We start from the raw sequence: 14,660 nt of genomic DNA on the forward strand, positions 1-14,660 counted from the left end.
TTTACTTTATTATTCAAGTCTAAGCATAGACATCACTTGCTTTGAGAATCATTCCCTGTTGACAACACCCACCCTGCTTTAACAACAGAACTTTGGATTCGGTGTCCTTCCTGCGAGAAAGCCTCCATAGCATCCTGTAATTTCCTCATTGTCTTTTATGATATTGTTTGGTTAATTACCAACTTACTTGTAGATATTCCCTACCTAATGGGAAGCTATGTCAGGGCAAGGACTCTGTCACTGATGCCGCCTCCACATCCAGCAAAGAACCAAGATGATCAAAACTATCTATTTAAAAGTTGAATTTTAAGAAAAGGAGCAATATCTCAATCAGGTTCAACATACGAGCAATGTCACAATTCCTATTACAGTATTGTTTAGGATCAAAGGGACTGTCAGCCAATAGATACACACCTTATATGTCCACATAGGTCTTGCTTTAAATGTATCTGCAGTGCTGTGTCCTAAACTCATTTTCCACTAAGGAAATCCAAATTTCACATGTGTCAAAAGAAGAAAGAGCAGGGGTCTCTTTGTGATGTCCTGCTTTACACTGTAGAATCTCTAGGCTAGGTGATGCCTGCTTGAATAGAGGATGTACATGATAGCACTGCAGTTATTTTCAGAGGCATCATTATCTCTGCTTGAAAATCCTTGGGCAGCTTTTCACAAACGAAATAGAGTTCAATTAATGCATCAAGAGCAAAGGATCAAGACCTATATATTGAGTCAACATTAGCAAAAATCCTTCAGCATCCAAATGGTCAAGTTTAGCCTCTCAAAGTGCACTTAGAGGGAAAATAAAAATTTTCCTGGAATGGTGCTAATAAGTACAGAAATGGGCAAATTAACTCATAAGGAGCTGTGTATTGATGAAGTCATGGAACCATGCTTGGTGAGCCATCTCCTCAACTCCTTCTCAAGGTAAACCAGAGGTACTTAAATTTCTTTTTTAACTAGCTTACCGTTGTCAGTGAAACCTCATTAATTCATATTCACTGATTAAAAATGTATGGTAATTAGAATTAACGTCAAAGTTTATCTATGAAGAAAACACATTTTCTTAAAAATAACAAGGCTATAAAAATATTTTTTAAGCTCGTTAAATGAATCTGTTGTATATTCTGCTGTATACAAAGATGCAAATTATACAAGGATTCTCACTGGGAAAAACAGTGGTTTGGCCATTCAAGTTGATCTCCTGCCTTTTATAAGATCCAATAAAAAGACAGTAAAGTAGGTCCAAACTCACAAGAATATGACAAGCACGATATGTTTGGAGGACAGAGATAATGGAGCCGAGTTACTGACTCTGCAGAGTGGAGGAAGCATATAAAATGCTATAATCTAAAGAGCCATGGAGAGAGAATTCTAGCCAGATGTGAGTCCCTTGGCTCTGTACAACCTGCACATGTTCAGAACCTGCAGAGACAGGGTGAGGGAGACATAGCCCTAAAAGAGAGCCCTAAATGAAGTCTGTATGCTGAGTGTTGGGACTCTCAGAACACTGGAAGGTGGGTATTCTCCCACTCTCCACCCTCAAGCCATACTAAAAGAGATAGAACGGTTCTCCCATGAGTAACTGAACTGACTTGGGTAAAACTTCTAAATACCGGTATTTGCAGAATTGGGAGGGATCTCTTGGTAAGGCTTGGGTCACAAAGCAGTTAATTGTATGTGAATTCTCACCAGTTGACATCCCTTTCCCTGCTCCCCACATAGGTTCCAACAAGTTTTTCTCAGTGTAAAATATGAACAGATAGCAATGGCTCACCAGGTATTTGAGTAAACCTTCAGCAAAGAAGATGAAGATACAAACAAACAAACAAACAAACAAACAAAAAAGATCGCTAAGGTATTGAGAATCCATGAGTTAGGAAAATGGAACTAAGGTTCCTACAAAAAGCCAGAAATCTCAAAAGGCTTAAAAATATCTGTGAAAGAATGTCTTACAAAATAATCTCTGCTCGACAGCTTGGAAATATGGCCTGAAAGGTCTCTCTCCTGGGCTCTGAGTGAAGAGGAAAAAAACTCCCCTTTTCTTGCATCCAGCAAAGAGGATATTTTGCCTGAAAGCTACATTTACACCATAGTTATCCTGTCAGGAATTAGAGGATGCCAACATTAAGTCATCTAATCATAACAATCATACATGATCATATTATTAGCCACATTTTACAGATAATGTCTTAGTCTGTTAGGTAATGTCTTAGTCTGTTAGGTAATGTCTTAGTCTGCTGTAACAAAAAACTTCTGACTGAGAAATTTACAAACAATATACATTTATTGATCACAGTTCTGGGGGTTGGGAAGTCCAAGATCAAAGCACTAGCAGATTTGGTGTCTGGTTAGAGCCCATTCCTCACAGATGATGTCTATTATGTGTCATCATGTAGCAGGAAGGGAAAATAGGCACCCTTGGGCCTCTTTTATAAAGGTACTAATGCTGTTCATGAGAGTGGAGCCCTTACGACCTAATCACCTTCCAAAGGCTCCATCTCTTAATACTATTACATTGAAGATGAGTTGTCAACATATAAATTTTGGAGAGACACAAGCATTCAGAACATAGCATTCTGACCTTAGCACATCCAAATTCATGTCTTTCTCGCATGCAAAATATATTAATTCTATCTCAATAGCCCCCCAAATTCTTAACTCATTCCAGCATCAACTCAAAAGTCTAAAATCCAAAGTCTCTCTAAATGCCATCTAAATCACATATAAGTGAAACTCAAAGATGTGCTTCATCTTGAAGCAAATTTCCCTCCAGATGTAGGCCTGTGAAAATCAGACAAGTTATATATTCTAAGATGCAATGGTAAGACAGGCATGGGATAGGAGAGAAAGGGAGAAATAGAAAGAAAGAAAGGAATACCAAGTCTTCACTAAATTTATACCCAACAGGGCAAAAACTGAATCTTTTTTTTCTTTTTTTTTTTTGAGATAGAGTCTCACTCTGTTACCCAGGCTGGAGCGCAATGGCACAATCTTGGCTCATTGCAACCTCCGCCTCTTGGGTTCAAGAGATTCTCCTGCCTCAGCCTCCCAAGTGACTGGGATTACAGGTGTCTACCACCATGCCTGGCTAATTTTTTGTATTTTTAGTAGAGATGGAGTTTCACCGTGTTGGCCAGGCTACTCTTGAACTCCTGATCTCAGATAATTCACCCGCCTAGGCCTCCCAAAGTGCTGGGATTACAGGTATGAGCCACTGCGCCTGGAAAAATTGAGTCTTAAGTCTCCAGAGTAATTTTCTTTGACTCAAAGTCCCACCTTCCAGACACACTGGGATGGGGGTTGGGCCCCCCCCCCCCAGGCTCCAGGTAGCTCTGCTCTTCATGGCTTTGCCAGGCACAGGCTATGTGGCAGTTTTCATGGGGTAAAGTTGCATGCCTGAAACTCTCCCAGGCGGGAGTTGCACACTGATGGTGCTACTGGTGGGAGGTCTGGTCCCTGGGGTGGCTCTGCTAGACACTGCCTTAGTGGGGGCTCTCTGTGATGATGCCGGCCCCACAGCTCTAGTGCACATTGCCCTAGTGGGGGTTCTCTTTGGTGGTCCCACCTCTGTTCTCTTTCTGGACCCCAAGGCTCCACAGGGCATCCTTTGAAATCTAGGTGAAGACAGCCATGCCCTCACTGCTTGTGCACCCTGTGTACTGGTGTACTGGCACCTTGCAGACACTGCCAAGTTTTACTACCCATGCCTTCTAGAGGGCAGCCTAAGCCATGCCTGGGCCCACTTGAACCACAACTGGGGCAGCCACAGAGCAATGCAACACAAGGCACAGAGCAGAGCCATTAAATCATTCAGTTCCCAAAGCCCTGGCAGCCTTAAATCTCCAAATGCCTTCAGGGTCATTCTTCCATTGTCTTGATAAATAAATAGTATCTGGATTCCACCTACTCATCCTACTCTCCTTGTCAAAAGTTCATTTGGCTACACTCTCTGTATTCTCTCCAGAACACATTTTTTCATTATTTACAACAGGGTCAGGCTGGGAATTTTCCAGATCTTTAAGTGCTGTATCTCTTTTGATTATAAATTCCATTTTTATCATTTTTCTTCCTGCCTTTTATTATAAGCAGTCAAGAGAAGCCATATGATACCTTAACACTTTGCTTAGATATTTCTTCCATCAAATATTCTATTTTATTGCTCGTAAGTTCCTCCCTCCACAAAACTCTAGGACATGAACACAATTCAGCATAGTTCTTTGCCACTTTATAATGAGGATGGTCTTTCTCTCCATTGTCCAATACCATGTTCCTCACTTTCATCTGAGGCCTATTTAGAACTGCCTTTACCACCATATTTTTACCAATATTCTGACCATAGCCACTTAGACGATTTTGAAGAAGACTGACGCTTTCTCTACAGCTCTCCTCTTCTGAGCGCTCATCAGAATTGCCCTTAAGTCTCCTTTCACAGCATTGTACCTCAGAATTCTTCCAGCCTACACCAATTACCCAGTTCCAAAGACACTTCCGCATTTTTAGGTATTCGCTACAGCAACATCCCAATTTTGTACTAATTTCTTAGTCTATTCAGGCTGCTATTAGAAAATGTTAGACGGGGTAATTTACAAACAATAGAAATTTTTGTTCTGACCATTCTGGGGACTGGACAGTCCAAGATTAGGTAGCAGACCTGATGTCTGGTGAAGGTGTGTTCCTCATAGCTGGTCCCTATTATATGTCCTTGCATAGTCTAAGAGGAAAACAGTTTCCCTTTAACCTCTTTTATAAAAGGGCACTAATCCCACTCAAGTATTAACCTCACAACCTAATTGCCTTCCAATGATCTCATCTCTTAATATTATTACATTAAAGATTAGATTTCAATATATGAATTTACGGGGGCACAAAAACATTAATACTACAGCAAAGAAGGAACCTCAAAATCAAAGAGATTTGATAATTTACTTAAAGGGAATAAGTAACAGACTTGGGATTTAAACCCATATTTTCTATAATAGCTGCAACTCTAGAGTTTTATTCACTTATACAAACATGGAGTTAATCTGGACCTCTGTTTTGCATATGTAAAACATGCCCAGTGATTACAGCACCATGTACATATACTTTATATATGCTTTTTTCTGTTTCCACAATGTGATGTTAATCATGAGTTCTGGCAGTAGTTTTCATTACGAAGCCATCTTGATGTGCCTGACAAAGAATGAAGAATCTACACTCAGAAAATACAAATTTTGTGAGCCTCTTAAAAAGAGAAGCACTTTTCAGAAACAAAGACTTATAGAGGAGAAAAGACAGGAAAAAGTATCTCATGAATCTTCATTCTCAATGCACTAAGAGACGAAATGTTTCAGTAGTATTCAAAGTTTAATAAATACATTTGAGAGTTCTATGTAAAACATGAGGGGGCAATAATGTGCCCCCAAACACTTGGAAAAAGAGGAGAAAGGCTGAATTGGTCAAATGATTCCTCTCTTGTTGGTAGTCACCAAAGATCATTTGTCTCTGAATGTCTAACTAAAGTATTTGGAATCCACTTAAACTCAAAACAGGGTGCTGGGAGAGCAACTTCAAGGAGCCTGGAATGAAAAGTGATTAAATTTGATAAGCAAAAATCAAATCCACTGTTTTGATACTCATAGGAAGAAAGAACCATGTGAACTGAAAGGGATAAATTAGCCATGAAAGGACAGGGGAGGGCCACACGAGAAACTTATGTACAGCTCAGAGGAGTGGGAGTATTGGCAAAGCAGACATTTACATAAGGGTCACCTCGGCAAGGCTCTCCCCATCCTGGAAGGGAGGATTTTCGGCTTACTTGTCTAAAACACACTTCTTAGGATCTAGTAGCATACCTTCTATTGATTCCACTCTCACCAAATCACTTTCATGACAATTTAATTTCTTGTGTAGCTTATGTACTCAGAATGAGTGCATTGCTCTGCTTTTAAAGTCCACATTGTTTGAGTTATTAACACTTAGTATTCTGGCATTCTGCTTATATTCCCATTTGTCTTCCAATATAGTCTGCTCACAATGAGAGGGCATATAAATCCTCCCATGTGGGCATATCCATCTACTTGACAACTATCTTGCTTATCATAAGCAAATTTTGCCTATTTGGTTAATGTGTGTCAACCCCTTAGAGATGGATCTGCAAACACTATGCCCACTAAATCAAGTTTCTGATCTTCTGTGGCTGAAACTCAAGTACTGGATTGTGGTGACATCACTGAGGGCACCTTGTAGCAACGTATCCAGGCATCCTACAGGACTTAACAGATCGCACCTCTCTGAATCACAGTGCAGCCTAGCAGAGGTTTTCCATTTGAAACCAAGACAGCACCTTCTGTGAATGTTTCATTTGTGCACCATAAATAGAGACGTACACTGTTTTCCAAGAAAGATGATGTCAATCTTTCCATAATTTAACCATGAAAATCTACAGTGGACTCTGTTACATAGCAGTACAAAGAGTCATGACTTAAAGCCTCATAAACGGCCCACGGTACTACAGCCGCTCTCAATCCAGTGACAGGTTTGGTTAATGGATTGTCCTGGTTTCTTTAAGTTTTCTATGTCTGTCAGAAGAGAACTATGCTTTTATTTATTACCTTATTCCCAAGACTATTTAGTGGAAGATTTTTCAAAAGACATTTTTAGAGAAGAATATCAAAAATAAGGAGATAAATATACTATTTATCATTTATGAATAAAAATATTTTTGAATGCCAAAGTTCTAGATATCTGGGGTAATAAAATGAAAATGTGGAGTGTCTCAGACCTCAAAAAGCTTATGACTTAGAAACTGAGTTGGCATGTAGGAAAAAAATCACAAGTCACTCTGAAGTGTACTATAGTGAACGAATTGACACAGTAGGTATAGCGAGACATTGATATCCAAGAAGACTGTTTACCCTGAGGTTTAAAGGACAAGTAGGAAGTAAACAAATCATTTAAGGGATGCTGGAACAGAAAGGATGAGGTGAACAGGAGCTGGATAGTTGGGGAAGATCTAAAGCCTAAAGGGGTTTTTGTGTAATACTGAGGAGTTCAGATATGAGTGCAGGTGACAGGGAGCATTTTGACTGAAGGGGTAAATTTCAGGTGGTTCAGATTCCCTTGGCTAGCTAAGTATAGAGTAGTTGGTGGGAAATGGGGAAAGAGTAAACTATCAACAAAACACCCTCTAAAAAACATACTCAGATATTCTCAGGAACTGAGAATGTGGGCCTGGACCAGGGCAGTGGCTGTGAAGGCAAAGAGCTGAATAGAAAAAACAAGATATATTTTAGAGGTAAAATAATAAAAATATATTGTAATCACTGAGCCAATAGCAGTGACATATTCTTGCGGATTCAGTGCCTGCTGGGTGACCTTTTTCATAGAAAGAGCGGCAATCCTGCCTGCTGTTCTACGGCTGTTTGTACTTGAAAAATTGAACATTACAGTTTTTAACATAAACGATAGGCACCTGTGTGTCACCAACTGAGGTGATTAGCCCCAGCCAAGAGGCTGTGGCATTTGACATCAGTTCCAGGTTTTAGCTCCCAGGACATCATTAACTCCCGGCCAAGGTGCTCACAGTTCAGGTGAGCTGCTCTGTCAGGCGCTGAAGTTAGAGGCATCATATGTGATGATTCAGAAATTGGGCTTAGGGTCAGCTAGGCCTTGGTTTGAATCTGAGATGTACCATTTGCTTCAACTTTCATTTCTCAGCTAAGTGTCATTGTCTATAAAGCAGAGAGAAGAGTTCCTGCTACCTAGGATGGTTATTTAAATTAAATGAGATTCTTGCTTAAATTCACATATAAAGGGTAGAATTAAGATTCCACTGTGGGTCTAGCTGACTCCACACGCTACACTCTGTCTTTATCCTTCTTTCTCTTTATATTTAGTATATGCATTATTTTCATTATTATTTATTTTTGAAGAAATGCAATAATGTCAGTGTATATTTCTCTTTTGACCCAAGAGTTGTTTTACAGAGAGCTTTTAAAAACCCGTGAAAAAAGGCTTTGTGTGGTTTGGTTTTGTTATTGATTTTCTAGTTTTATTCCACAGTCATCAGAGGCTGTTGTTTGTATTATTTGTACCTAACGGAACTGACTGCACTTTCTTCGTGACCTGATCTGTGGTTAATTTTGTCAGTGTTCTGTGTGGACTTGAAAAGAATGTGTATTCTCTATCATCAGGATAAAAAGTTTGCATTGTATTCAGATCTACCTTATTTATTACGTGGTTTGAGTCTTCCACATCCTTACAGTAAGTCACCCCTTACTCACGGTCTCCGTTTCCATGGTTTCAATTACCTGAGGTCAACTGCAGTCCAAAAACAGGTGAGTACAATAAAATATTTTGATCGAGAGAGATACTATATTCACATAACTTTTATTATAGCATATTATTATAATTATTCTACTTCATTAGTATTGTTACTAATCTCTTACTGTGCCTACTTTATAAATTAAACTTCATCATAGAGATGTATGTATAGGAAAAACACAGTACATAGAGGAGTCAGTACTATCCATGGTTTCAGGCATCTATTAGGGGTCCTGTTACATTTCTTCCATGAATAAGGGGGAGTTACTATCTTTGTCTGTGCCCTCTGCTTGTCCTGACTTGGATGGAAAGTGGTATATGTTGAAATATCTCATATGCATACGTTTCTGTCTGTTTCTTGCATCTTCTGCAGTTTCTGCTATAAAACTTGCTGTTGTGTTACGTGGTATGTATTCATAACTACTGGGTATTGCTTGTGAACTCTGGCCTTCGACATAAATCAATCCTTCCTTGTGCTATTTTATGGACATTTAACCTTGGACGTTTTTCAGCCTGAATTTTACCTTGTCTTATATCAAGATCAAAATCAACGCCCTCTGTTGTTATTTAATAGTTGGCATTTGCCTGGCAAGCTTTTGCCCATCCTTGTATCTTTCACCTTTTAAAATCACTCCGTTAGGTGTGTCTCTTGCATCCAGCAGAGAGTTGGGTTTTGCAGATTCCACATTTCGGACTGGTACACCATACCCTGCTCAGCCTGTAACTGGAGTTTCATAAAATATTTGTTTCTTTTTTATTTTCTTCTCCTCCTCTACCATGGGCAAGCCTCATGTAGGCCCTCAGTCTTCTTGTTAGCAGCAGTTTGGGACCTGTCAGGACCTGAAGTCCCTTGAGAATCATCTGGCTTAGCTGGATTCTCATGTTCGATTCTGTCCTAATGGTTCTCACACCCCAGCAGAACAGGCTATCCCTCTCTCACAGGGAAGCAATGTGTATAATCACCAGTGGTGGACTTGACAAGCACCAGTATAAAAGCTTAAAACTTATTCTCTTCTCCTGGCTTGACACACAGACTGAAGTTTCCAATATCTCAATTAAGGTCTGATGTCCCCCAAAACATTCCTTAAAATATAATTAAATGACCTGGGAGTGCTACTGTAGCATATAAGTTGATTTCTGAGAGGAACCCAAGAAATCATCTACTCAAATTTTCTCCCTAGTGTATTAATGGCTCCTGCAATGTCCCAGTCAGTTTTTGTCTTGGTTTGCATTTTTTCGGGACGTGATTAACCGACACTGTCACCCATTCTATAGGCATGAGTTTGAAGCCCAGTTAGACTATGTAACAGCTATATAATGTTGACAACTTCTATAAACACACTTAGTCTCAATTTTTTGTCTGTAGAATGAGGACATGACAGAAACTCAGACAGCTGTTAAGAGGACTAAGCAGGGTTACAAATTCAAAGATTAGGCAGGTAATTAATTGAATTCTCTAAGCATAAGGTAATAGGAGTGGTGAGGAGAGTTCATTCCCTTGTCAATGGAGAAAACTCTACTGAGCTCTGGTATATTACTGCCCTGCCTACATCGATGTGGGCCCAGTAACATCACCAGTTCTTCCAACTTTTCTAGAAAAGCAGAAACATGACTTTTAAAATGTGAAATTTCCCAATTATTGAACATGGAAACTGATTGAAATTTATTTAAACACTAGACAGGCCATTCAAAAAAACATAACTGTAGGCTGCCACTTTGCAATCTCTGGTCTACATTAATTAGCAGAATGTCTAGCACATAATAGGCACCCAATACTGCAACATGAATTCATCACAACTGAAAACTTTGACATCAGGTCCTTGGGAGATGGGACTTGTTTGACTGGGTGGGCAAAGGGCCAGGGAAAAGGAGACTCTGTGTAACCAGGACATCGACTGCAGGCCCAGACACTCTGAAGACATCGTAGGGAACAAAACAGAGAACAGAATGAGAGTGGACCAGTGATGAGCTCTGTCTCCTTCCCAGTCTGTCTGCTCTTACCCCTCTTCCCAACACTTGCTGGCTTTCTTGTACAACTGGCCGATCTCTGTACAGAAATAACTAATACAGGAGTAAGGAGAGAGGGCTAGAAACATCCTGCAGCTGGCCAGACTCAGAAGGGCCCTGGCAGCGTCCTTACAGTGAGCTAACTGAGATGAGAACAAAAAAGACATTCAGCTGGGAGCCAAGGAACTTTCTCCCCACCCCTATTCCTGATGACTTTCCCCATCGGCAACTCCGAACCTAGCCAAATACTTTCTGTTCGGGTGGGTTGCAGCTGTCCCACACACATTCTAAATAAGGGCCAGTTGAGCAGTTCCTATTTTTAGCACTTTAATGTGGATGCAAAGGTCACCAAGATTCCCCATGTGCTGGCTCAATTCCTCACTCTCTTTGTTTATCTTATTTTCCTCCTAAAATGTATGCTTTCTACTGAGCTAAAGTAAGACTTCTGGGGGATGAGGGACCCCGAATTTTACTTGCTCTTGGCTGCATTCCTTATAGTTGCCACGGGTTGGGTGATACATCTAGCCTGTGGCATGCAAAGTCACGTTCCGACTTTGGGAAACAGCATTCCAGACTTGGACCAAAGCCACTCCTTTTGCTCTCTTGAGCATAAAGAGATGCTTAGAGTAGGAAATAGCTTTAAAGCGTCTCTCAGCTAACCCTCCAAGTGCACAGTTGACAGTACTGAGGCCCAGAAAGGTGAATTTGCTTATTACTATCTAACATAAACGAGAAACATTACTAGAGCTTATATTCATGGAAGGTTTTCCTATGCTGAGTACTTTGCATGGTGTATTAATCCATTTTGTGTTGCTCTAAACGAACACCTGAAGCTGGGTGATTTACAGGGAAAGAGGTTTATTTAGCGCATGTTTCTGCAGGCTGTACCAGGAAGCATGGCTGTGGCATCTGCTTCTGATGAGGGCTTCAGGGAGCTTCCACTCATGGTGGAAGGGGCAGGGGAGCCAACAAGTCACGTGGCAAGAAAGGGGCAAGAAAGAGAGGGGAGGTATGCCACGCTTTTTAAAATCATCAGCTCTCACTTGAACTAAGAGAGCAAGAACTCACTCACTACCTCTGGCGGGCACCAAGCCATTCATGAGGGATCCGCCCCCATGACCCAAACACCTCTCACTGAACCCCATCTCCAACACTGGGGATCACATTTAAACATGAGATTTGGAGGGGACAAACATGCAAACTATATCACATGGCTTTCCTCATTTAATTCTCACAACCCAACAAGGCATCTAGTTCAATTATTCCCATCCTAGAGATGACAAAACTGAGGTTAAGTGGTTTAGGAAACTTGCCCTAAGTCACACGGACTGGTAATGATAGTAGGCTGAAGACATTTAGGATACTAATTCTAGTTTTTCAGTTCTTTCCAGAACCAGAGCTCAGTGTATAGATTCATTTTCCCTCTCTCTCTCTCTTGATCTCTCTCTCTCTCTCTCTCTCTCTCTCTGTGTGTGTCTCTGTCTCTCTGTCTCTCTGTCTCTCTCTCTCTCTCTCTCACACACACACACACACACACACACACACACACACACACAGACTTTCATGTTTTTCTTTGGAGGCTATAGTGTGTTTTCAGAACATGAGTGCGACCTGGTGAAAGCTCCCACTTAGCCTGAGAGGCCAAGTGGCTGCTAGATACAGAGGAGAGTTTTGACTCCGTTTACCTGTTCTCGGGGTCGGCCAAGGCCATACTCCGAGTGACGTAACACATTTTGAGAGGGATGCTTTTCCGGTCTCTGTGGAAGGAGAAGGACTGCGATGATGGAGGGTCTGAGGCGCTGCCCCCTAACCGAGGGGATTCAGGCGGAGGCGTTTCCCACCCAATCTCAGATACTGGGGATCCCTTCTTCACATAGGGCGTGGCTTCTCGCATGTACTTCACTGCAAGCAAAAAGACAGTAAATGCTTTTAAGTACACCAAAGCTGAGTTTCTGGGAAGTCTGATTGTGTTTCTGAAATAGACTTGCATTGGATAATCTCTTAATACTGAACTTCTTAAATTCTGAATGTGATTCAGAATTTCTGTTCCACTCAACGTAATTACCTTATTATTTAAATTATATAGCTCTGTGGATCTTAGAACTTGCTGTTATGGTGTCCTAGAGTTGAAAATTGTGTCTAGGTTTTTTCAACTGTGACAATTTTTACATTTTCTGATTATAAGTTTTGCATTCTGGGAAAAAGGCTGAAAACAAAGATAACTTAGGCTAAAAGATACATTATTCAATATAGATGTAAGGAATAGGGTAGCCACATTCGCTACCCATGATGCCATTTTTCTGTTGAGAAACAATGATAGGGCTTTCAATTTAATAGTGTTAAGGAAACACATACAAAGAAATACATATAAGAACACATTTTGTAGTGGAAAAAATGTGTAATAGCAAAAAAGTTATTTGTAAGAGCTGATAGCCAGAAACAATGTAAATATCCATTAAAAAGGGACAGATTAATTAAATAAATTGTAAGACATCTATATCACCATTTAAAAAGTGTGTGTGTGTGTGTGTGTGTGTGTGTGTGTGTGTGTGTAGATGTGTTGATATGTAAAAATCTGTAAGATCTATTATTAATAGGGAAAAAGGGAGAAAGAAATACATATACTGTAATATCTTTGTATATAAATTCATAAATATGTGCTTATATGCCTACAATTATTTTTGGGTAGAAATATAAGAAATTGTTAAGATAAGTTAGCTCTGGGAATTGGAAATAAAAGCCACAATGATTAAGAAATAAGTTTTTACTGTTTACTTATTACTCTTTTATATCAATTTCATGTTTAACCATATGTGTGTATTACTTTTATAATGCTTAAGAAAACAAAAATAGTTTAAGAGCCAAGTGGAGCAGACTGAAGTTCTGCTCCTTGATATGTTTTGCCGTGGTATTAAGAAGTATTTTTGTCTATTCTGAATTTGAGCATTTGGTCCTTAGACAGCTTTTGAGTTGACAGGGCAATGAGATTCTTTGAACATGGAATATACAATTGCATATTCTCTCTATCACCCACATACTCTGGTTCTCTGCTGCTTGGGGAGATTTGGTTAAGTCCCTCACAGGTATTAGTCATTACAAATGGCAGTGGATTGGAATAAAAGCAAACTAGGGGACATTTCCTCCAGATCTTTGACAAATCAGTTCCACCAACTACTGCCTTCCCCATGCAAGACATGGACAGGAGCATAGAGACTACAGAGACGAACAGTACCCTTTATACCCAGAGTTACAAAATCATGGGTGACTACAGTGGATGCTGTTGGTGTCCCATCTAGAATCCTTTTCCTATATCCTAGCTGCTGTGTGATGAGTGAGAACAACTCATAGCTGCCCCCTGCTCTTGGCCCAACAAAAGCTTCTAAGCTTGGGAGGCTGCAAAGTCACTTCCCAATCCTCCAGACAGATGCTGTGCTTCTCAGAAACCCACCTAAGGCAGGACATAAGACAAAGTACACAAACCATGGCTGAAAGTAGAATGAGCTATATTTTATGACAGGAATAAAATGCCTTGAAATAACCCATTAACTAAAGGATCTAGGAGCATGAGAGACAGTTCAGGTTCCCAAAATTTAATCAGCAGTTCAAATATACCCATATGCATGTAATATGGTCCTTTATTGAGGGACTCAATTATATATATCAAAAATAGCCGTATTAATACAAGACAGAGGAGCAGTCATTGAACACCAACACATATTTTCAAGAAAGATTTCAGGGTTTTAATTGAATATAAGTGCAGTCAGAAGAAAAGAGCTCCATGGTTGCTCCAAACCTGTTGGCATAGGTTGCAGTTACAGAAGGAGAAATATTCATAGGCTGCATATTTTAAGAAATATTATTTATTTCTGGGTAAAGTATTCAAAGAGGAACACAGACAAATGCAGAAAATTTAGGGGGACATATTTAAGCTGTCCGAGGCCGGAATAAATATACTTCTTTAGAATATTCTGAACTTCTTCAGAATCTTCTAAAAGCATTTTAGTAGAAGCTAGAACACTGCTTAGCTTTGAATATTATAGAATTACACTTATGGAAATATAGAAAATTCAAGTATCAGCTGAGATGGATTGAAGATTTTCCTTTGATTGCATTATTATCCTTCTGAATGGAGTAAATGTTGCAGGAGTGAGAATCCAGGGATGCTTCATAGATAAGGTGACATTTGAACTGGGCCTTAAAGAGTAGCTGAAACTTTAAAACGTAGAGAAAAGAGTAACAATCCTTCCTTTATGTAACATGCTGTGCTTTATAACTTTTTTTGCAATTCCTTAGAAAAGGTAAGTCAGATCTCAATTTAGAAGAAGGATAGAGACAGAATATACTTAAAG

The 14,660-nt window shown here is 39.9% G+C and overlaps 1 protein-coding gene across 2 annotated transcripts in view; it reads right to left on the reverse strand.

The window, feature by feature from the left end:
* The window catches only part of SNTB1 (syntrophin beta 1), a 271,655-nt gene that overhangs the window by 144,835 nt on the left and 112,160 nt on the right, over positions 1–14,660 (reverse strand). For both annotated transcript variants that reach the window (XM_003933146.4, XM_074387090.1), the window contains exon 2: positions 11,997–12,213. In XM_003933146.4, the coding sequence (XP_003933195.3) occupies positions 11,997–12,213 (217 nt within the window). The remainder of the gene's footprint in view (positions 1–11,996; positions 12,214–14,660) is intronic.

This window comes from Saimiri boliviensis, chromosome 15 (genome assembly GCF_048565385.1).
Source record: "Saimiri boliviensis isolate mSaiBol1 chromosome 15, mSaiBol1.pri, whole genome shotgun sequence".
In the NCBI taxonomy this organism is placed as follows: Eukaryota; Metazoa; Chordata; class Mammalia; order Primates; family Cebidae; genus Saimiri; species Saimiri boliviensis.